This window comes from Eretmochelys imbricata, chromosome 2, assembly GCF_965152235.1.
Source record: "Eretmochelys imbricata isolate rEreImb1 chromosome 2, rEreImb1.hap1, whole genome shotgun sequence".
NCBI classification, from domain to species: Eukaryota; Metazoa; Chordata; order Testudines; family Cheloniidae; genus Eretmochelys; species Eretmochelys imbricata.
The window spans coordinates 82,864,349-82,889,670 of record NC_135573.1 but is presented as its reverse complement, the minus strand read 5'-3'; the positions used below and the strand labels follow the sequence as shown (position 1 = coordinate 82,889,670).

At 40.8% G+C, this 25,322-nt stretch overlaps 1 protein-coding gene across 1 annotated transcript in view; it reads right to left on the bottom strand.

Moving 5' to 3' along the window:
• Positions 1-1,871: 1,871 nt before the first annotated feature.
• USP14 (ubiquitin specific peptidase 14) overlaps positions 1,872-25,322 on the bottom strand; it is a 35,903-nt gene continuing 12,452 nt past the window's right edge. Inside the window, exons 6-16 of the mRNA XM_077810388.1 lie at positions 18,916-18,974; positions 16,792-16,922; positions 16,294-16,374; positions 15,294-15,373; positions 12,789-12,903; positions 9,455-9,520; positions 9,018-9,110; positions 5,883-6,011; positions 3,947-4,007; positions 2,760-2,867; positions 1,872-2,588 (exon numbers count right to left, since the gene is read on the bottom strand). Coding sequence (XP_077666514.1) covers positions 2,437-2,588; positions 2,760-2,867; positions 3,947-4,007; positions 5,883-6,011; positions 9,018-9,110; positions 9,455-9,520; positions 12,789-12,903; positions 15,294-15,373; positions 16,294-16,374; positions 16,792-16,922; positions 18,916-18,974 — 1,075 coding nt within the window. The 3' untranslated portion in view covers positions 1,872-2,436. The remainder of the gene's footprint in view (positions 2,589-2,759; positions 2,868-3,946; positions 4,008-5,882; positions 6,012-9,017; positions 9,111-9,454; positions 9,521-12,788; positions 12,904-15,293; positions 15,374-16,293; positions 16,375-16,791; positions 16,923-18,915; positions 18,975-25,322) is intronic.

The following is a 25,322-nucleotide window of genomic DNA, read 5'->3' as shown; positions in this document are numbered from 1 at the left end:
TATAATTCTTAAATACATCACTGCTTTTTTTTGGTTCATGCAACAGTGCTTAAGGAAAAATTCAGCCTTGTGTAGTCAATGTATCTGGCTCTAGGACCCTGGTTCATTTACTTTAGAAGTTGGAAAGTATGTAAAAAATGGGGTAGGATAGTGCAGGAACAGCAAGGTTAGTCTTGCAGTTAGGTAGGTGAATACCATTAGAGAACTTGATTCTATGTATGACTGTGATGATAGAAAAACCATGTAAATCAAAACTTTCATACGGGGTCACTTCTTTCTGGGTGCACAGCTTAAGACAGCAAAGGCCTGACATTTCAAAGTGCAAAACATTCAGAACTGCAGCTGAAGTCAGTCAGTGGGAGTTGTGGATACTCACTATGGTATGGAGGAATGAGCACAGGCTTGAGTCAGGAGGTCCTGTTCTCTGTGGGCTCAGTCAAATAACATGTCTGCTTTTCCTACTTGCAAAATATGTAGCTACCTCTTGCATGTGGGTGCTGAGAAGACTAATTACATAACTGCATACACTACTACCTTTTGCCACAGGATCTCCTACCTCAGTCAGTGCACAAGCTGAACGATACTTAGAAAGGGGGAGCTGGTTGGTTGGTTGGTTTTTTTTAGCTCCTGCTATGGAGACCTAGGCCGCAAACTCTGCCCTGAATATGGAATTATGACCTCATAGACTTTCCTGGGGTGCTTATCACACCTCAGCACTTAACTATCTGAATGTATCGTCATCTTCCCTGCAACAAAGCAAAGTCACCCCTGCCCCCCTTTTAACAGACTTAACTAAAGCAGAAAAACAAGCCTTAATTCATAGAAGTGCCCATTAAAACACACCTCCATGTCTTTTTTTTTTTTTTAGAATATTTAGTTTTGTACATTTGAAGCACAAAGTAGGAATTAAAGACTGTTGTACCACACATGCTTACCCAGGCAACCTTAATTGAAACTATGTAGAAATTTAAAATATTGGGTGCAGAGTAGTTCTTAAGCTAGGCCACATACTAAATGTTGCCATCAGAAGCTAGCTTGGACAGACCACAGACTCCTAAGTTTAGAAGTGCTCTGCACAGTTCTACTAATTGGACAGAAGGCAAGTTAAGTGGGATAATGCAGTTTGAGACTCCCACATGGTTGTGCACAGGTTGAGCTGCTGAAATCTAAATATCCTGGGGCCTAACAGTTTAAGGTGTTCTGTATCAGTATAGTTAAAGTGGTACAACCTACCTCTTGTGGACAATTACCAGTGGTTTGAACAGTCATGCCCCTAAAAACAGTGGATGCAGACCAGGCCTAAGTAAATATAGCTAATGTTGAGAAATAGCTAACAGATGGTGCTACCACCATACAGGCACAAAGGCTCTCTTGTTCCAAGAGCAAGGCAAGGTACATACTTCCTCCATTTAACCAGCTTTAAAGGGACAGCAACTTGCCTGAAAAGCTCACTTCCACCTTAAAATTTCTCTAGTTTTAGCATTCAGTAGGGGTTACTTCTGTTTTACTTTCTCCATTTGATAGCACTTCAGGTATAACCACCTTTCCTGCTGAGCTCCTCATGGAGTACTTTTCCATAGGACAAGGTAAGAGACATGGCACTAGTTCATAGAGCATGCTATGAAGTAACTAAGCTCAACGGTTACTTTTGGGATATTGCTCTACCAGTTACAGATCTAGCTTTTAAAAACTAAACTCCTAAAGAACCAATAGCATTTACCTGTATGTGCTAACAGTACTGCTAGCTGACAGTGACATGATTCTGTGGTCACTTGTAGTTTAGTTCTGGTTTAAGAGGCAGCATAAGTGCCTGCTCTAAGCACAGATGGCATGTCACATTTCAAGATAAAGAAAGAATTTTAAACAGGATCGTTGTTGTTGATCACCATTTATTTTAAAGACATGAAATGCCAGCAACAGAACATACTGAGTCAGCACGTCAGGCTGGACAAATACTTGATTGTAGCCATGTTTCTGTGGGTTATGGGCAGCAGCACTGAGTTACACAAGGAGACAACAATTTCCCTTCCATGTTCCTGGCAAAATTGTCAGACAAGGCAAAGGATGGACAGCTATTGAACAAGTGGTATAAACCATGCAAGAGTAACAAATGATGTAAGAATAGGTGTGTAATAAATATTTGGTTGAAGTTAGAGGAGAAAGAGGGAGGCTCAGTTTAGTTAATTAAAAAAAATTATCCTTAGGTAAAAGCTAGTTAAGTGTCCTACTACCACTGAGTGAGCAGCAGTACAGTCCAGCAATGATTTTTTGTAAGTGTTTGGTACATAGATCAGTTTCAAATAGATTAATTTCCCACTTCATGTGAGGAGAAAGGGCTTGAACAAATTGTCTCCAATGCTAAAGCTCCCAGGATAAAGAAATGATGAGTGATCAACATTTATTTCACACCTAGGCAGGAACCACTAACACTGTAGACTAGTGTTCAGCTTCATCTTCAACTACTTCAACTCTGCGAGGTCCATAAAGTAGAACATAAGCTATATGCCAGTCTCCACCCCCAGATAACCTCAAAATATCTTCAGGTGTAACAATGCTGACTTTGTCATCATCAAACTTAATCCATTCATCTACAAAAAACAAAGACAAATTAAACATGTAAATATAAGAATTATGTCTAGTATCCTTTAGGAGGAAAGTTTAAACAGGACCTCAGTATTGACAACACTTTGTTTAAATGAAAAACTTAACTGCACTGGTTAACTTGTACAGTTAGTTAATAGCACTGAAAAGGATATTACCTTGTTTCCTTTTTACCCAAGATACATAATGACCAGAGGAACTAGATCTTCCCTGATGTGTTAGCACTGCCTGTAGGTCGTAAAAACCACAGTTATTGGAGCCAATATCTGGAAAAAAAATTGCACCATACTGATTACACAGAGTCCAATGAGTAACATCAATCTCCACGCAGTTTAAGCTTGCCTTGCTAGAATCACCTTTAGACTGCAATGTTTACGGCTAAGGATACAAATGTCACAGAGTTCATGGATTCTGTGACTTTCCAGGACCTTTGTGACTTCTGGGGCAGGGCTGGCGGACCAGCTGCAAGCCCCTGCCAGCACTCAGGGACAGGTTGCGGGCTTCTGTGAATTTTTGTTTATTGCCTTCCACCTGTCCCTGACTTTTACTAAAAAAATTTAACCTTACTTACTGCAGATAATACATTTTTCCATTTAAATAGAACTGTTTTATGCAACCCAGGACAGCTTTTTCCTTGTACCAAGAGTTAGATTGTACTGGCCTGACATTGGTTGTCAAATGTATCAAAACCCAAATGCAGAGTAAAGTACAGCTCTCTACTGCAGGTTACAGAATGGTTCTACAGTCAATGTGAAATAGAACATTTCAGGTAAATAAAGAACAGCTGTTTTTGCAGATTTAATAACTGACATCATTCATGCTGTTCAACTTGAAAGGAACCCCAATGACATCACTACCATTCACATGTAGTAATTTATCACCACACTAAATGCATCACTTAAGTCAACTATTTACTAGGGTTATTTTTTTTAGAAAAGGGGAAATGATTTTGTAATCTGAATTAGGATAGAAGAAATCCTGCTGAGTCCAGTGAGCTACCTTTGAGAGCATGCTGAACTTAAAAGCAGATCTCATTTTACCTGCCAACATTAGTTTTGGAAACAATTCTCTTTTCACATGGTAACTTAGCCCTGGTCTACACTGTGAATGAATATAGGGCTCCTGTGATGAAGTGTCTTAAATAGATAGCAAACATGCCTTGACTTGCCATTAATATCTGCATTCCATTACACTGCACCAGGGTTTCTGATAATTCATTTTTAAAGTCATGAAAAATAAAGTTATCTGATGGAGAGATTTTCCCACACATAACAAGATAATTTTACCCTTGCTTAATTAGGATACAAGTTTTAAAGTGACATTAAACCTCTCAAAATTCACTTACCATCAGGAAAGGAAAATGGTTCATATTTAACTTCTTTCTGTGCACCATCACCTTTACTAGACTGGAAAACAATTTTTTTATTATTAATTTTAAAATGCTTTACTATACTGTATCAAAATGTATGGCCTACATCTTTCAAGAGAGATTGTTTGCCTTGATTTTTTTGGTTGCTTGACATGAAACACCTTAACAGAACCTGATTTCCAAAATATGCTTAACACCCACATTCTGAAAATGACACCAGTAAGATCTCGAGGTGGGCACCCAAAAATCACAACAGGGACAATATAAGCAGCAGAAAATGTGAAAATGGACTGGAGTGCCAACAAGATTCTGCAATAGAAAGTTTTCATCTCTTGCTAGGGTCACTCTGAAAGTAGGGGAGAGGCTAGAAAGGAAAATAAAAAGATGGGAGGCAAACTAAATGCAAATCAGTTCTGTTCACAATAAACCCCTCTTCTCCCCCATCTAAAAGGGAAAAAAATCCTCCTCCTCCAAAGACTGAAATGAAAGCTGATGGGGCATGGGATATGAACAGTCCAGCTTTAGCAACAGCTATACAATGGTATAGCTTAATGTACAACTTAACATCTTTTTTAAAGAAGAACCTAAAGCAGTGTACCATACAGGATACAACAAAATTGCTTATAGAAATATCCTGTGCTGTAACAAAATCAAAGCACATAAATAAATAACTAGCAGTTTTAAAAACATACTATTGAGCCAATAAGACCACATCTACTTCCGCTCTTCAATTCAATACCAATCACAGCCACTTGGCACCCCTTTAGGATATAGAGCTGAGAGAGCAGCTTCATTCTATTGAGATTTAAATGATCTGCCAGTAAGCAGCAGTATTTGGGCATGTCACCATTTACATATTCATAGAAAGTACTTGTGCATAGCAAAAAGTACTTTGTTCTATATGAATGGTCTCCATCCGCCAAAAAAAGATCAACTGCATCATATTTTTGGAACAGTCCGTCTACTGAAATTAAAGCATAAATAACATATTTGTCTGGTAAGAGTGATTTAACTGACAATTCTTAGAAGTTGATTTTTCAGGGAATTGCCACAAACAAGTTGCTCCCATGTAAGAGCTAGCATCAGCACTTTTTTCCATTCAAACAACTATGCTGACAGCTTTGCTACACTTAGACAATATTGTACATGTATGTATGGGAGACATTTTGCTCAGTTTTTCAATAGGCAATGAGAAAAATGTGTAATATTTAAGGGAATTGTTTTTCTGGCCTATCCTTGGATGAAACTTTTACGTTGTGTGAGTTGAATTTTTTAATCAGATTAGGCATGTATTTTTTTTTTTTCCAAATACTGTTGAATATTCCAATTTTGAGTTTTGAAACACATTTACTCCAAGCTCTTGAAACAAAGCTGAAGTTCTGTAATCTGATCACTATTCCTGGGCACAGCCTTGTTTATGTGCAAGTCCTTCTAAGTTAAAGTTGGTATGAATGACATTAAAGCACATTGGTATAACCAGGTCAACATTCTCTTACATAATAAGCAGCTTTCACAGCCCTCAAAACTGCAGTTTAAATTGCTTGAATATATCAATTTATGAAATTGAAAAAATCACTTTTTATTCAGTAAACCTAAAGCGTCTACTATTCATCTTACCAATTACAATTGTGCGTAGAAGCTAAGATGGAGACTTTTCCGTGAACAGTTTGTGGAATTAACCTATCAAATCCAAGAATTCTTTTTTTTTAAGTCATGAAAAAAATTCAAACTATGGCCCATTATGTCAGCATGCAGGTTTGTAAATTACCACTTGATACTATTTTATTATTAGTTTTGATTAGATATTAGTTTTAAGACATGCTGTCCCACTTTCGTTGATTATATGAAACCAAAACATTAATTCAGGATACTACATAAATCAAAATGGCTAAAAAATATTCATGTAACCTACATTCTTTGGCTGCTGATTTATTTTTTTGTCTTCTAGATCCTTGAATTTTGACCGAAATGAAACCATCTTTTCTTGAAGTTCTGATGTACATAACTCGTACACATCCAACATAAGAGGAAATTTGACATCCTAGGAACAAGTTACAAAGAGAGTCAGGCTATTAGCTCAATTTAGAACTCCGTATTAAAGAAGTGTTTTTTCATAGAAAGCCAATCCCCTCTGATCATTTAAATGCACTTAGCCATATTTTTGACACAGCCTTTTCTTGATTTATTCAAAAAGTATAAAATAATTTAAGATGTCCACATAATAGATGTTATAGAAATGCACACAACTGTCCGATTAGCTCTCTGCTGAAAAACTGACTACAAATATTTGTGTATGTCTACATATGGGGTAGCATTGATGTGTGTTTCTGTAACAGGCCAATGCAGTGTAAGCTGCAACAAGCTAAAAACAGTTAATACAAACATTTACATGTTAACAGTCCTTTCTCTATAGACACACTGAATAACGGACATCTCAGTGGGATTCAGTTATTTGTATCTGAGCCTACAGTTTAGATTGCCTAATCACTTACTGATACTAATTTATAATTTAGTTTTAAATACAATTAATGAATGCTTTCTCAAAGTGTTCATACCTAGCACAGTTCTTTATTTTACTCTTTTACAGTACTACTTGCTGTCATAAGAACGGCCATACTAGGTCAGACCAAAGGTCCATCTACTCCAGTGTCCTGTTTTCTGACAGTGGCCAATGCCAAGATTTCCCAGAGGGAATGAACAGAACAGGCAATCAAGTGATCCACCCCTGCCGCCCATTCCCAGCGAACAGAGGCTAGGGACACCATCCCTGCCCATCCTGGCTAATAGCTATTGATGGACCTATCCTCCATGAATTTATCTAGTTCTTTTTTGAAACCTGTTATAGTCTTGACAGAAGATGTTGTGAAGGCCAAGGAGTTCCAGAAGCTGACTGTCTGATGTGTGAAAAAATACTTGCTTTTGTTTGCTTTAAACCTGCTGCCTATTAATTTCATTTGGTGACCCCTAGTTCTTGTGTCATTTCACCTTTGGAGGAATAGATATTTCTCTGCCAAGATCAATCCATTTTTGAGTGTGAAGAGTATGAAAAATATACTCTTCAACCTCTATTCAGCTGCACGGCTGAAAGAACAGGCCATGCTCCCTGAGCTGCATGATGCCAGTCAGCTAATGGGCCTGCTCCACAAAAGGGAGAGCTTTCACTTAGTATTCCTGGAAACCTGTTCCAGGCATCTGATTTGCTGACAGGGACACGAGGCATTGAAGAGCCAATCCAGGCAGAAAAGGGCCTCTTACTCCATCCACTACCACATGATTGGCCCCTGCCATTCTCAGTGCTGTCATGTTTGAAACTCAGTTTCTATCATAATTCCATTTTCACTAAATCTTAGCTTTCCTTTGGGACTGAAACTTTCCATTCTGTGTCTCATATCCATGTTTTTATTTTCATTATTTTAATTTGGCAAATGCTGAATCTCCCACACGAACCTTCCAGAAGGGAGACAGATATTTGTGCAAACAGCTGAATTTCTGAATTAAACACTGCATGTGACTATGTTTATCAGAAATTGTCACTTTGTTGGTTTTAAATACAGGCAAGTAAAATTAAAGTTATGAGGAGTTAAGAACTGGCTTTTCGCATGCTAACTACATTATTTCTACTATGTTTTCAGTTGCATAGTCACTAATGGCATCTAATTGTATTAGACACCACATGCATGGCTATTTTTCAGTTGCTGAGCATAAAAATGTGTACTTGCAGTCTAAACTAAAAAAATGATAGAAACTTAAAACTAGGCATAGAACTTGTCCTGAATTCTTGGGTGAATTATTTTGTAAATCTGTGTGTGTTAAATTTTTCTAATTGACATCTAACTGACTTATGCCCACTATAAAATTTCTGCTGTTTAACTGTGTATTCAAAAGTGGCACAATGCAGCAGCATTCATCACTACTGTGCAATTTTGTAGTGGCATAGCTAGAGGACAAAAACATGCATAACCACCACAAGTAAACACACCTACAGCCTAGCTACATATATGCTGTGCAAACAAAAAGATCCATGTATACACCTCACTAACAACCTACATATAAATTGGCACGTCTGTGCTCTATAGCTATGCACACCTTCACATCTTCCCTCATTGCAGCAATCTCTCTACTCACCCCTAAATTGTCTCACTATCCAAAACAGAGTACTAAATATAGGATCTGTTACATGCAAGCATTCAGATCTTTTCCCACCTCTCACAAAACCAGCCTTTACTTCATGATAGAAGGAAGCGAGACTTTTTTCTTGTGCTGCTTTTCAGCGGGTTTCAGGAAAGGGCTGGCTTAGGACTTGTCAAAGCAGTAGAGGATTATAGGTCCCTCCAAATAAGTAAAGCCCCAACAGGGTTCTTATACCTAAAGCTGCCTCTGCCCTCCTGCTCTAATTTCACACACATCCTTCTTCCATTCTATGTGCACACATTTTCTTGGAGACCCAGTCATATCACAATGGGCCACACAAGCCTTTATTTTATATATTTTCTACTTTCTTTTTCATTCCTTTTCCTAAAAGCAGGTGGAGAGGCAGGTTTTTCCCTGTCTGACAGTCAGGAAGTAATCTAAGCATCCCTGCTGCCTGAACACTACAAATGAAGCAGTCAGTCAAAGATAAGAGGCCCACTAAGTTTGGAAGTTCTCCCCTCAGAGTATTGATAGGGGAGTAAGCTGAAAGCAAGAGCCCTCACCCCAGACAGGATAGTCACAAAGTGGCAAATGTGACATCCTCCTTTGAACTAATGGCGAAAGACAGGGTAAAAAATGCTTAATAGCATCAGGGCAATTTAACTTCAGTCCCATGCAGAAAAAACAACATTTAATTTGACAATGTAGTTTCTCTGACAGTTTCAATATATTTCTTTATTCAAAAATACTGTATGCTTTTGGAATTATGTTCTGTCTATATAAGGAGTAATTTGAGAGCAAACACACTTCAACCGAATAGTATCTGTAAGTGTTAATGAACTAGAATAAAATTCTGATCTCCAAGTGTATAAAAACTCTAAACTTCAATATAATGTTGATGAAGATTGCTACTGACCTTAAGAACTTTGGCATTCACTGATTCCTTCTCTTTGTAAAAAAATCGAACCATCTGAATAGTCAGGTAGGCAGGCAAACGACTAATCTTGGACTAAATAAGAAAATATTTAGAGGGATCCATTATACTTCAGATTTTCACAGAGAATTTAGACATTTAGCATTTTTGTCTTAGATTGTAGGCTCTTCTTGGAGGGACTTGGGTCTTCCTATGTCTTTGTGCAACACCTAGCACAAAAGTGCTACATCTTGATTGGAGCCTCTGGATTAAATAAAGTAATAAATTGCTCAGATTTTTACACTTCTTGGTTCTGGAAATCTGCAAAGGTTCACCACATTCTTTTCCAACAGCAACTTAGTATTTTGAGCCAAAAAATTCTTGTCAACATGATGAAGTTAATAAGATTACAAGAATAGTGATGACTGATTACTACTCACAGATTTGATGTACAGAGCATTTCTTTGCAATGTTGGAGAAAGTTTTGTGATTTCCTCTTGAAGACGCTGTGAAAGAAATTAGTGATAATATTAGCACTGAACTAATAATGCACACCTATACAACATAAAAACCAAAGCAGTTGTATGGAACATATACAATCTTAACCCCAGTCCTTATTCCACCAAGCGTACTCTTCTACCTGGTTGCTACAGCTTGATATTTTAGAAGAGCTCAGAATATGAGAACGCTCTGCACAAGGACCATGTTTTTCTTCAGTGCCATAAACATTTGTGATGCTTAACTTAAAGATACCATACAATTATCTCCTATCATCAAGCTTTTTTCCCCATTAGAAAATTACATGCTATGAACTAGTTGTGCAGTGAGAGATTTTAGATATAAGCAATTAAAATATTTACAGTATTACTATTATATCAGTGTAATTAACAAAAGAGTATAACCCTGAACTGAGTAACAGACTTATCTTAGAACACTGTTTGAATTATTTAGAAACACATTGGTAGAAAACATAAATGTAAAATCCAAACAAAACCAAGTAACATGAAAACCAAAGACTAATTAGGGGGAGCTGATAAAACATTCAGATTAACCACCTGGTATCCATCTAGGTTCTTAAAGGTTTAGGAACCATGATTATTAAAAAAAATGTGATTAAGTATATCTTTGTATAGAAGTTTAACAAACACTTAAAAATAAGATCAAGAAAATATATCACCAAAGCTAAGCTATTACTAATAGTAAACTACAGAATAAAGCAATATTAACTATTAAATCAATACATTAGTCTCAATATTGGACTGGGGTTAAAATCATGTAGTTAAATAATCAAATATCAAAAAACCAGTCAATACTTACACATTTTACAGAGGATTCTAAGGAGATTGCTGGTTGTTTGGTAAAATTGATTAGTTGGGATTTGTAACCAAAGTCAATTAGATTTATAACTTGGAGCTGATTAATACTGAAACCAAAACCATCTAATGTCTAGAGCACAACCTCAGAGCTAATTATAAATCTACCTTCTTAGAATTCAGTTCTTTGTAGCAGCTACTTTTCTTTCCGCCACCCCCATCACAGTTATCATCAAAGGAGTCTGTTAACGTGTATTATAATCATAAGTTTCACCACTCTTATTTACCAGAAATTACAGATGGAAATTTCAAGCCTTTCAGGATTTTTAAACACACTTTAGTGAACAGTTTTATTTGCAAGTATTTAGAGCTCCTTCTGGTGCCTTCCTCTTGTGGACTTTACGCATGCACACTGCACACACCCTAAAAACAAAAAGGCTAAAATAGACTGGGATGTCTCCAGACAATAAAAACAAAACAAAAAAGAAAAATATGACACTTAAGGTAATGGGTTTTTTTGCAAATTCTTCAGTTCAGTCTTCTGGCTCTCAGAGCAGGAGCCGGAATTGCAGTTCAGAAGCCAGACAGCGATGTTCTGCTAGCACAGCATTTCTTGCTCATGGACCTCCTTAAGACTAGTAAAAGGCTAGACTGGCCTGGTTGTTGATGTCATGAATTTCTCTCCCCAAGTTTACAAGTTTGGGGAATTCTGGAAGGTCAGTCTTCCCTCAGGTGGCTTGTCCCAAAAAGAGAAGATTCTCAGCCTTACCTTTGATTTTTCTAGTTGGAGAAATTTACTTACTCTACTTCTATTTAGATGAAACCCATGTAATTTTTTAAAAATTTATCTAAGGTTTCTTACCCCATATACACTATTTCTCTCACAAACAACAGTGAACTCTTGTGGAAATAATTTATCAAATGTAAACAACTCTTAAAGTACTATTATTTTATACAAATACTACACCTAGTGGTAATCTAGGCCATGCAAATATCATCGCATGTTAGGCTCAAATTCACAGGAAAGCCCCGCAATTTTTGCAGGAGTTTAATAACTCACTTTTAAATGTTCCTCTACTTTATGCTGCTGTAAATTTGTTTGCCTCAGAATTTATTGCTGACAGTACACTAACCGTTCTAGCAGTTGCCACTGGATGAGTGAAGTGGAAGAAAAAATCTAATAGTTTGGCTGCTGAGGAAGCAGGGAGAGTTAACAGATACTCCTTCCTCTCCCTTCCTTCTAGGTTTCTCAGCTTAGCATTCCCCTACACCATCTGTGTAGAAAGAGTTCTCAGATTTGGCATTCTGCTTGCTCTGCCCGTCAGTATGCTTCTGCTCCTGCTTGGTATGACAGCTCTTTCACCAACAGCCAAACCAGCATCTTTCTGTAGGTGGTGGCAAATTCAACAGTGGCCGACTTGATAAACATATCCGCAATTACGAATGGTGCTACCTACATGTTTCTCTCAATTGTACAAAGTACTTGGCCTTATTCCTGGAAAGACATGCTCCAAGCGTTTAAGTCATTTGTTTTTTTGTCTCAGTTCAAAGGAGAATATTTATCTAAACCCTATGATAGTTTGGGAGCACAATTCAGCATGATTAAGGCTACAATTTAATCATGGGTATTTTTAGTAAAAGTCATGGACAGGTCCCGGACAAGAAACAAAAAATCACGGCCAGTGACCTCTCCATGACTTATACCATAAATACCCCTGATTGTATCCGGGGTGGGGGGACCCCAGGCCGCCCGCTGCTGCTGCTCCTGTCTTTGCTGGTTGGGGGTGGCGCGGAAACCCCAGGGGGCCCGCTACCGCTCAGGTTGCAGCTGGGGGGAGGGGGAAAGCCCCAGGGGGCCTGCTGCCACTAGGATTGCCGACAGGGGGCACGGAGAACCCTCTGGGGGCCAGCGGCTGCCCTGGCCACTGAACCAGCCGTCTTGGCTGCTGCTCAGGCAGCCCCCAGGGCCAGCTGCCCAGGGCCACCAGAGCAACACCGGTGCGGCTGACCCTGGGGCCACCCTAGCTGCTAGCTGCAGAGTCACTCCAGCAGTGGCCGGTGTTGCTGCCTCCAGGGCCGCCTGAGTAACTGGCCCCAGGGGCAGCCCTGGGGTCAGCCAAAGTAGTCACTTCAGAAGTCATGGAGGTCGCAGAATCCGTGACTTCCATGACCTCTGTGACAGACACAGAGCCCTAAGCATGATCAACAGATTTACCTGAAGAGAGCTGGAATTAGAAATCAATCTCTGGCTGCACTATGTCAGGTTCCAGCTAGTGCTCCAGTTTTTTTGGTTAATATGCAATTCATCCCCCCTTTTCCTCTTGCCATATTCTACTCAAAAAGGTCAGCTACGTTTTACAGTTGGGAAGTGAAGCTTGCTGTCAAATATTGTCTGATAGCCAAGGGCACTGATATAGGTAATTTAGAATGTAAATCAAACAAGACATTTAATACTACTCACCAATTTAAGTCCTGTAAAAAGATATTTGACTTCTTGATTAATAAAGCAGCTAAGTTGAAGCTGATTCTCTTTTCCTTTAGTTACTTCCTCCTCTTCTGCTTCTGTACATTTCATGCTTCATGCAATTAAGGAAAACCATCACACCCTAAGAGCTGAACTATTGCTCTATTTACACGAGTAGGATCAATGGAATACTAAATCAGTTAATACAATCTGAAACTCCTGATTAGGCAGCATTTTTATTCATCCCTTTGAAAGGCTTAATTTTTACATAAATGTGGTTTTAATATCAGAAAGAAACTACTAAGATTTGGAACAATGAAAAGCCCTTCTGTTAAATAAATCCCCACCCACTTTTCTCTGCTTTAACCAGTCTAATGGCTAGAGTGTTAGTCCATGGAAACAGCAACAGCTCACAATACACGTTTTGTTGACACTTAGCCTTGCAAAGGCCATTTTACTGCTCTATTTAGTTTGCCAGTATCAAATCCTGGGATCAGCTTCAATATTACACTCCACGAACAGTGGCTGAGCGGAGTAGAGACAACTGCCCTAAGTTTTTCTACATCTGCTATCTCCCAGGCTCCCCCCACTTCTTTAGACCACTGAACAGCCTTCTCTTTGAAAACTGATAGGTATTTTATCATGGTTAAGGTTAAGATTTTATCATGGATATTTTTACTAAAAGTTGCAGACAAACAAAAGTTCACAGGAGTCTGTGACTTTACTAAAAATAACTGGGGGGCAAGGCTAGGGAGGGAAAAGGAATGATGGCTGGAGCCCCATTTGGAGGAGAGAGGGGATATAACAGAACAAGTCCCACTGCCATGGGTGGGGAGGGGGCACAGCTTTGGCTTCAGCACCAGACACAGTTTGTGGGGGGGGAGGGAAGGGGAGAGAGTGGGAAGTAGAGAGCGCACAGCCATGGTTCCGGCCCAGAGGCTGCAGAGCAGGGGCACATGGCCTTGGCTGCAGTCATTGGGCACAGCCCCGAGGAGGGGCACATGGCCCTGGCCCCAGCCATTATTTTGGGGGGCCGAGGGGGAGGAGGGAGAAGAGCAGTAATCATGGCTGCAACGCCAGCCGAAGCTTCAGAGGGGGCACACAGTCCCGCCTTCAGCCGCTGACAGCTGAAGGTCAGGGACATCTGGTAAAGTCACTGAATCAGTGACTGCCGTGACTAAATCGTATCCTTAAAGATGGTATACATCCCCTTCCATACCTTCTCCCTTTCTATCTCAACTGCCTTTCTTTCTTCCCTAATTCTATAACTAGTCTCCCCATCACTTCCTCTTCTGTAGTTTTATCCATCCCCTCCTTTCACTGTTCTTCCTATCAGGTGACCTAGTTGATAGTGGACCACTTATGTCCAGGCTTTCCTCATTTGCAATTCCTTTCACCATGCACCTCCTAGTCTCCCTATCAGCTAATTTTTCCCTTTCCTACACCTTCATCTCTGTTCCACATACCCTTCCATTACTACGTTCTCCCCATTCTCCAAGCTACACCCCAAACTTTCTGTGGACTCATTTCATCATGCCACTGACCTATGTATCTATTCTCCTACCATACTCATTCTGTTCCTCCACCCACAGTTTACGGGCTCAGAAACTGAAATGAGGTCCATGGTATGAAAGCAGAAAAGCATGGCCCTCTTGCTCCAAAAAGATCTAATGCCTGACTCTGCATCAAGAAAGTTGTATAAGATTACTACCCTGATCTTAACAGATATTTCCCCCTCAACATCTTAGAAAAGCAAAATATTAAAAACTGCCTCAGGTCCTTCCCCATATGTCATGGGGAAAGAAAAAAAAAAAAAATACTCCACAGGCCCAAATATGGCATGCACTCAATTTCATTATGGATAGGTGATCAAGAATAGTACACTATGCCTGAAATGCCACTTCCATGGAGCATGTCAATCTTGATCCACCTCCCAAAACAAATTATTTTTCTATAAAAAACCCTACTCTTTGAAAATCGTATGATGAATCCACTTCCTAGGCACCTGATGGTGTGAGATTTATTTGTTATATATTTATTGCATTTGACGAAATTCCTCAGGAAAGGGATAGCAATGTACAAAACGTGGAGTAGACTAAGAACATCAGCAACCCTCAAATTAGCAATTAAATGCGTGGCCATCTAGTCCCTTTTGTATTACGATATCGTTGGTATCCATGTAAAAGTAGACTTTCAGCATTTCCTGAGGCAAAGAATTTCAAATGCTATTAGTTTCTAGAGAAGAACCATTGTATATTTAAGTTTTGTTTTTAAAAAAGTTTCCAAAGGTACCATTTTTCCCATTACTGCTTATTCTAATTTTTGTGATGTGCTTTTATGTACTTCTACAATACAGATGTATCTTTTCCCCAAGTATCTTCTCTCTGTAGCCTCTTCTGGGTTAAGTTTTTCATTTTTGTTATCCCTTATGTGTGAAATCCCCTCCCCACTATGAGTTACCAAATCACTACTGCTCTTTAGACCTTAAAATCCTTAGGATACGTTGTTTCAAATTCAATGCTGAAGAACTGATCAACTAAACTCTTCTTTTTAGAAGCTGCTGCTGAAGCTCCAGAGTCAGTCTGCAAAACAGGTTTTCTTATTATAATTTTAAGTAGCAAACAAAAACACCATCTCTTCCATGCAGACAACAATTAAGTACTTTTAAAAGATAGTTCATGAATGCCTATTCATTCAAAAAGAACACATACCTATGGTTACATAAGAAAACTAGGTATGTTGAAATTTCATCTGCTTAGTCTCCCTATCAGAGTGAAAAAGATTTAGACTAGACACCAACATTAGCATTTAATTACTGTGAAAGCAGTCTCTTTAGACCATAATACTGGCAAGAAACAGCAAATGTCTTTATTAAAAACAGCACCACTTTATTTTTCACTGAAAGGTAGAGTTCTCTATAATACTTTTTAAACTATAAACAAAACTGTTTTATCACTGATCTTTGTAAACCAAGACACTCCACAAAGTATTTTTTTTAAAGCTACACTTGGGGGGAAGTTTCACCCTTACCCTGGAGGAAATAAAGTTCTCGGTGAATTGACTAAGCTAATCCTGTTTGCTGCAGCATTCCTGCTGACATCCTTCTCTGAATCCCAAAGCACGATAATGCTTTTCAGAAACAGCCAACATCATATAAAATTAATAGAATGTTAGGGTGACTGGACTCACATAAGCACGGATCTTGTGGTCTTCCACACTGGCTTATGTAGGGCCAACATGGAAACTCCTTCCATAGCATAGGCACCCCAATGTGTGATTTAAGTGGCATGGAGGGCCTTGCACTGGCTCTCAACATCATGAGGCAATTTCATTTATTAGACTATAAATATAACCTAGGGAGAACTTGGTAGTGCTCCAACCTAATGAAATTTGTTCAACTATTTATTGATGTACCCCCCAATAAGAATATCAGTCATGAATACTGTATTATAGCCTCATCTATAGTCAGAATCAAAGAATAATACAAGATGATGTCTATTACCTCCATAAGAGCATCACCTTCTATCCCTTCCAGCTTTTGCTGTAGTACCCTCATCATTTGTACCCAGCATTCATTGGCATCCTATGAAAAAACAGAATATTGAAATTTGACTAGATACCAGTAATTTGCATTTATGATTTTAGGTATGTACTCTTATGAAACTACTATCAATCCCCTGATAACATGAAATTTGTAATCTGACAATTCATTAACTATGAACTTATTGCCATCCCCAAAATACTCATTTTGCTGAGCTGGTGTTTGACTCTTCATGCAACTTTTTCTCTACACCCTACAAAAAAACTTCTAGCTTTTGGAATACAAAAGGCTACAGAATAATATTTGGACTTCAATAGCTAGAAGTAGTAATTTTCTGTTGAGTTAATGTTTTGCAACTGTATTCTATGACAGAATAAGTTATTTGATAAATACATCTTTTCCAGAAATGTATTCCTTGGACACTGTATAATATATCGGAAGTTAAGTGAAAGTCTTTACCTGTTGGAGATATTGGCCTTGATCACCTTTCTCTGCAAATTGTGGGAAGGCCATGTGTAAAAACTGCAGGAGAATGATGGGTGGGATGCTGGAGGACGTTTTATCCATGGAATCAAACAAATCTCTAAGAGCTTAAAAATAAAGCAAGTGAGTTTTGAAAATAAAAAAATTAAATGTAAAAAAATCCACTTAAAAATACTACAGCAAACTAGTAGTTAAAATGAACAGCAAGAAGGCAACAATATCCAAAGGGAACACTTATTTAACAGTGTCAAATTAGAACTTTTCACCGAAGGGCCCAGTTGTTTCACAGTAGGTACAACAGATGCAAAATGTGCCTGCAAACATGATTACGCAGGCATAGCAAATGACCCAGATATGAAAGATAGGCACATAGTGCCTTGCCCTTTGATGCCACTTGAAGCTGGCTCCTCACTAACAGTCCACAAATAGAAATGTCATTCACCAAAAACTATTTAACACACTCCTGAAGCACAATGTCTTTGTAACATGTCTATACCTAAAAACAAAGGTGTTCAGGTTAAGATCCACTTTCTATAACTGAAAGCCACAGTGACTTAAGTGTCACTTATTGCTGATAGGACCAAATCTAAACTTGATTTTTCCACACTTAAAATTCTTCAGAGAATACTTAAACTTCGCACCCAGGAAAAGCAAGTCAATGTACACTAGTGCAGAAAGTTCAAAGCTATTTGCAGTGTAGTGGATGATGCTGATTAAGAATATGTTGAGTGGCAACATACACACACCCCCCCTTTCCTCCCATTCCTAGCTGCATATATGAATCTTATTTCTAAAAATGTATCCATTATACAGAACTTCAAGTTTCCAAACGCTTTACAGACACTGACTGCTGCTCACAACAGCCTGTGATGTAGGCTTTACAGGTAAGGAGACCGAGGCATGAAGCTTTTATACCAATGGATATAGCTAATGTTATTTTATAACAAAAAAAAATAAATTTATGGCCAGTTTCTTCCTGTCCCTGTGATCCAACATCTCAAACACTGACTCCAAGAGGCATTATCTCAATATGACACAGGCATTAAAAAATGTGTGTGTGTCATGCAGGAGCTCCTGACCAGCCCAGCACCAACGAGTTAACTAAGGATTTACTTATCAATGTATTAGACTCCTCAGAAGCAACGTTGTCACCTCAAAATAAAATAATAAGGGACACAAAGTAGAGGCAGTGAGAGGGGAAGGGGCAGGCATGGTTGTATAGAGTAACCATTGAACTTACCACCCCAAAATTCGATCAGCAGGCATACCCACAAACTGGACCTTTCCTTCTTATTTTGTTTTGTTTTTCCTTAAATGGACTGGTAGAAATCCCAGTGTGCTGGCCCAGCATCTTAGTGGGGCAATGAAATAGAGTAAAAAAAGAAAACAAAGTGGACAAGTAGTACCCTTGTTCAAATGTAAAGGGTCTAACTAGAGTTCTAGTTAGAGCTCAGAGATACTGGGCCTTTGTGAGCTCCTGCTACCCAGACCACCATCACCACCACCAAAATAAAATGTTACTTTCCCTTTGGAGATTAAATATATGATGCTATTATGAAGTTTAGGGTAAGGATTATGGCATATTGAGGATAGCAGTCAATATTACTCCAGTGGTGTTGCAAGACCAATAACATCTATTGAATGTAGTGTCACTGGCATGGTGAGTTCCAGAAGTACAGTTATAACCTACTATTAAGTGAAAAACAAGAACTGTCGACTCAGATGTTTACATGGGAAGTGTTCACCTCAAATGATGGAGAGGAGTGCTTTACAAAGTCCCAATTACTTTAAACCACACTTAAGAAATAAGGGCTAATGCTTTACATTTAAGGCTAGATTGTGCCTAGTTTCAGGTGGGTAATCCACACTACTCCAAATATACCTTTGTTGGAGTAAGTTTTGGAAGGTGCAGAAAAGTATGCTAGATTAGTCTAGTCCTTAGAAGTACATTAGGTGGTAAAGGTTAAAATGAACCCCTCAGTGCTCTGGAGTTCCTAAGGCATAAACTCCAAAGAAAAACACACATTAAAGACTTGCAATAACAATCCTGGACTCCAGCAAATAATAGCAAAAACACTCTGTTCTAATCCAAATACCGACCTGCAGTAATATACTGAGCAGAGGCCATTTCTCCTGAAGCTCTCAAGGCACCGGCATACCTAAAAGAGATTCAGATAATTTGCATGCAATTAAACTAAATCATATAAAACAAAATTTTTAAAAACAAACACCAGGTTTTTAATTCACAAAAGAGGGGAGTGGATAAAATGGTCAGATAGACATTTAAAAACATTCTGAAAAAGGGTTCTGGGTAGATTCACTGAACTTGATGTAATCCAAGTATTTACCGCCTGGCAGCATTCATCCTCTAGTGCTTTGACACCCACCCCAAACCATCATTTCTACTATAATCACGCTGAAGCAAAGGAAAGGCTGGCATCCCTCAAATCACTTTTGCTTAAGAGTAAATGAAAAAAAAATCTTATTAAAAATTTGATTACTTTAATTCTATGTGATTTTGCATACACTCTACTTCCATTTAATTCTGTCCCCCCTTCTCTTCCTGTTTCTTGGAAGAGGAGCCTTTCCTTGCTTAGCACATGAAAAGTAAGGCTGAACACTTGTCTAACCACAGGTTTCTACTGCTTCACATGGGAGCAACAGCTACCTCCTAAAATGATTTGAGTCAAGGTGGGGAGGAATAGTCACACTCAGTGGTAAAAGCAGATGAAAGCTGAGCGGAGATCACTAGTTCTGGTAGCTATGGTCACACATCTCCCTCTTATGAAACAATGCAGTGTGGCAAGGGGAAGGGAATGGGGACAAGAGAGTAAGTAACCAAAAGGAGTTCATGTCCCCAAGCAGGTTCCCAGCCAGCTAGGGGGGGCGGAGGAAGCATGCACCAAGAGTATGGAACAAAATGGGGCACATTTCTGGTGTGTCCAATCGTGATTTCTACCAAGGAGGAGAATGTATTTTAGAAAAGCACAGGAAAGGGGGAGCACATGCAGGAGTTACTCCTTAGCAATTTCTGAAGTATCGAATGCAACTTCCTCCATCTTATGAGATTAAGATATTTAGAGTCACTGTGGAGAGTTCTCTGAAAACTTCCGCTCAACGTGCAGTGTTTGAAAAGGCTAACAGTATGTTATGAACTATAGGAAAAGGATAGAAAAGAAGACAGAAAATATCATAATGCTAATATAAATCATGGTGTGCCCACAACTTGAATAGCGTGTCCAGTTCTGGTCACCCCATCTCAAAAAGTATTTAGAAGAACTGGAAAAAGTTCAGAGAAAGGCAAAGATGATCAAGGGTATGGAATGACTTCTATGAGGAGAGATACAATACAAAAAATAGGGGTCACCCAATGAAATTAATAGGCAGCAGGTTCAATACAAACAAAAGATCATTGCCATGAGATGTTGTGATAGCCAAAAGTATAACTGGGTTAAAAAAATAACTAGATAAATTCACAGAGGATAGGTCCATCAATGGCTATTAGCCAAGACGATCAGCAACTGAAACCCAAGATTGAGGCAACCCTAAACCTCTGACTACCAGAAGCTGGGAGAGCAAGACAAGGATGGATCACTTGATGACTGCCCTGTCCTGTACATTGTGCCTGAAACTCTGGTATAGGCCACTGCTGGAGACAGGATACTTGGCAAGATGGACCCAGTATAGTAGTTCTTATGCTCCTAAGATAAAGTCTGAATAAAATTTATAGAGCTGGTGGGCACCCCTTCTTCCTTGCTCCACTCAGAGAGAAGTAATGGATGGAACAGATCTTTCTTTAAGAAAATAAAGAGTAGGTCAGGTACATATTTTCCGTCAGGTGATGCTGCTGCTTCACTCACTGCTGGGCAAGAATGGGAGCCTCTCCTGCTACTCCTATATCAGATTTCTCTTCCTAATGAGCCCTTACTTTAGTATGTAGAGGAAGAGCTCTGAGGAAATAGGCTCCTCCAAGATAGGAAGAGGGATCTGTGATTCTCTTACTTCAACCTTGGACCTGGCTTCCACAAAAATTCATGTCAGGGAGGACCAGGGACAGTATCCCTTTCATCAGAAAGCCGTACATCAACCATGAGAAGCTAAAGGGGGATGACGCTCCTGGAGACCTCAATAGGATCGCTGATGTGAAGTGAAACCAGAACACTAAGCTTGCCTACCTGAGCTAACAGCTTTACTTTCCTCCTCACTATCCTTTCGTGCTGTCATCAAGAGAGAAGAGAAAGTGTGAGTCCTGCTAACACCATTCAAAGCAGTGGATTTGGTTTTTCCCAGGGCTGGTTTCCCAGAAGATAGAATACTGCCACCTTTTATTGCATCCTCCTAGTTTTATAGGATATATCTTGACACAACCCATGGGACATTTAAGATACTAAATACAGCTCTAAAACTAAGTGTGAAAAAGATTTCCTGACTGAAATTAAGATTTATGGGATTTCCCACACAGATTATTTCTGAACAGTTTTCCAGTGTATTTAAATGTGTAAATTTTACAGCCTAGAAACAGCTATCAAAGTTGTTACAAGGCAACGTTTATGCCAGACTCATTACTTTAACAGTCAAATCTTAATTATTTAATAGAATGGAAGGCAATTAATTTGAATAAGTATCTGGATAATCAGTATTACTGTACTGTTACTCCTGGGGGAATTCTGCACCACTGTGTGGGTGCAGAATTCATGTGCCCTACAGATTTCTTTGCTTCCCTGCAGAAAAATGACTCTGAGCCCTGGTCTACACTAGGACTTTAGGTCGAAATTAGCAGCATTAAATCGATGTAAACCTGCACCCGTCCACACGATGAAGCCCTTTATTTCGACTTAAAGGGCTCTTAAAATCGATTTCCTTACTCCACCCCTGACAAGTGGATTAGCGCTTAAATCGGCCTTGTCGGCTCGAATTTGGGGTATTGTGGACACAATTCGACGATATGGGCCTCCGGAAGCTATCCCAGAGTGCTCCATTGTGACCGCTCTGGACAGCGCTCTCAATTCAGATGCACTGGCCAGGTAGACAGGAAAAGAACCGCGAACTTTTGAATCTCATTTTCTGTTTGGCCAGCGTGGCAAGCTGCAGGTGACCATGCAGAGCTCATCAGGAGAGGTGACCATGATGGAGTCCCAGAATCGCAAAAGAGCTCCAGCATGGACCGAACGGGAGGTATGGGATCTGATCGCTGTATGGGGAGAGGAATCTGTGCTATCAGAACTCCGTTCCAGTTTTCAAAATGCCAAAACCTTTGTCAAAATCTCCCAGGGCATGAAGGACAGAGGCCATAACAGGGACCCAAAGCAGTGCCGCGTGAAACTGAAGGAGCTGAGGCAAGCCTACCAGAAAACCAGAGAGGTGAACGGCCGCTCCGGGTCAGAGCCCCAAACATGCCGCTTCTATGATGAGCTGCATGCCATTTTAGGGGGTTCAGCCACCACTACCCCAGCCGTGTTGTCTGACTCCTTCAATGGAGATGGAGGCAATACGGAAGCAGGTTTTGGGGACGAAGAAGAAGATGATGATGAGGTTGTAGATAGCTCACAGCAAGCAAGCGGAGAAACTGGTTTTCCCAACAGCCAGGAACTGTTTCTCACCCTGGATCTGGAGCCAGTACCCCCGAACCCACCCAAGGCTGCCTCCTGGACCCAGCAGGCGGAGAAGGGACCTCCGGTGAGTGTACCTTTTAAAATACTATACATGGTTTAAAAGCAAGTATGTGAAAGGATTACTTTGCCCTGGCATTTGTGGCTCTCCTGGATGTATTCCCAAAGCCTTTACAAAAGGTTTCTGGGAAGGACAGCCTTATTGCGTCCTTCATGGTAGGACACTTTACCACTCCAGGCCAGTAACACGTACTCAGGAATCATTGTACAACAAAGCATTGCAGTGTATGTTTGCTGGCGTTCAAACAACATCCGTTCTTTATCTCTCTGTGTTATCCTCAGGAGAGTGAGATATAATTCATGGTCACCTGGTTCAAATAGAGTGCTTTTCTTCAGGGGACACTCAGAGGAGCCCATTCCTGCTGGGCTGTTTGTCTGTGGCTAAACAGAAATGTTCCCCGCTGTTAACCACAGGGAGGGGGGAGGGTTGAGGGGGTAGCCACGCGGTGGGGGGAGGCAAAATGCGACCTTGTAACAAAAGCACATGTGCTATGTATGTAATGTTAACAGCAAGGTTTACCCTGAAAGAGTGTAGCCACTGTTTTATAAAATGTGTCTTTTTAAATACCGCTGTCCCTTTTTTTTTCTCCACCAGCTGCATGTGTTTCAATGATCACAGGATCTTCTCCTTCTCAGAGGCTAATGAAGCTTAGAAAGAAAAAAAAACGCACTCGAGATGAAATGTTCTCCGAGCTCATGCTGTCCTCCCATACTGACAGAGCACAGACGAATGCGTGGAGGCAAATAATGTCAGAGTGCAGGAAAGCACAAAATGACTGGGAGGAGAGGTGGCGGGCTGAAGAGAGTAAGTGGCGGGTTGAAGCTCAAATGTGGCAGCAACGTGATGAGAGGAGGCAGGATTCAATGCTGAGGCTGCTGGAGGACCAAGCCAGTATGCTCCAGTGTATGGTTGAGCTGCAGCAAAGGCGCTGGAGCACAGACTGCCACTACAGCCCCTGTGTAACCAACCGCCCTCCTCCCCAAATTCCATAGCCTCCACACCCAGACGCCCAAGAACGCGAGGGGGGGGGCCACTGGCCAACCAGCCACTCCGCCACAGAGGATTGCCCAAAAAAAAGAAGGCTGGCATTCAATAAATTTTAAAGTTGTAAACTTTTAAAGTGCTGTGTGGCATTTTCCTTCCCTCCTCCACCACCCCTCCTGGGCTACCTTGGTAGTCATCCCCCTATTTGTGTGATGAATGAATAAAGAATGCATGAATGTGAAGCAACAATGACTTTATTGCCCCTGCAAGCGGTGATTGAAGGGAGGAGGGGCGGGTAGTTAGCTTACAGGGAAGTAGAGTGAACCAAGGGCGGGGGGTTTCCATCAAGGAGAAACAAACAGAACTTTCACACCGTAGCCTGGCCAGTCATGAAACTGGTTTTCAAAGCTTCTCTGATGCATGCCGCGCCCTCCTGTGCTCTTCTAACCGCCCTGGTGTCTGGCTGCGCGTAACCAGCAGCCAGGCGATTTGCCTCAACCTCCCACCCCACCATAAACGTCTCTCCCTTACTCTCACAGATATTGTGGAGCGCACAGCAAGCAGTAATAACAGTGGGAATATTGGTTTTGCTGAGGTCTAAGCGAGTCAGTAAACTGCGCCAGCGCGCCTTTAAACGTCCAAATGCACATTCTACCACCATTCTGCACTTGCTCAGCCTGTAGTTGAACAGCTCCTGACTACTGTCCAGGCTGCCTGTGTACGGCTTCATGAGCCATGGCATTAAGGGGTAGGCTGGGTCCCCAAGGATACATAGAGGCATTTCAACATCCCCAACAGTTATTTTCTGGTCTGGGAATAAAGTCCCTTCCTGCAGCTTTTGAAACAGACCAGAGTTCCTGAAGATGCGAGCGTCATGTACCTTTCCTGGCCATCCCACGTTGATGTTGGTGAAACGTCCCTTGTGATCCACCAGAGCTTGCAGCACTATTGAGAAGTACCCCTTGCGGTTTATGTACTCGGCAGCTTGGTGCTCCGGTGCCAAGATAGGGATATGGGTTCTGTCTATGGCCCCACCACAGTTAGGGAATCCCATTGCAGTAAAGCCATCCACTATGACCTGCACATTTCCCAGGGTCACTACCCTTGATATCAGCAGATCTTTGATTGCGTGGGCTACTTGCATCACAGCAGCCCCAACAGTAGATTTGCCCACTCCAAATTGATTCCCAACTGACCGGTAGCTGTCTGGCGTTGCAAGCTTCCACAGGGCTATCACCACTCGCTTCTCAACTGTGAGGGCTGCTCTCATCTTGGTATTCATGCGCCTCAGGGCAGGGGAAAGCAAGTCACAAAGTTCCATGAAAGTGCCCTTATGCATGCGAAAGTTTCGCAGCCACTGGGAATCGTCCCAGACCTGCATCACTATGCGGTCCCACCAGTCTGTGCTTGTTTCCCGAGCCCAGAATCGGCGTTCCACAGCATGAACCTGCCCCATTAGCACCATGATGCATGCACTGGCAGGGCCCATGCTTTCAGAGAAATCTGTGTCCATGTCCTGATCACTCACGTGACCGCGCTGACATTGCCTCCTCGCCCGGTATCGCTTTGCCAGGTTCTGGTGCTGCATATACTGCTGGATAACGCGCGTGGTGTTTAATGTGTTCCTAATTGCCAAAGTGAGCTGAGCGGCCTCCATGCTTGCCTTGCTATGGCGTCCGCACAGAAAAAAGGCGCGGAACGATAGTCTGCTGTTGCTCTGATGGAGGGAGGGGCAACTGACGACACGGCTTACAGGGTTGGCTTCAGGGAGCTAAAATCAACAAAGGGGGTGGCTTTACATCAAGGAGTATTTCAGGCAGGACTTCATGGAGGGTTCCAATAAGAAATGGTGC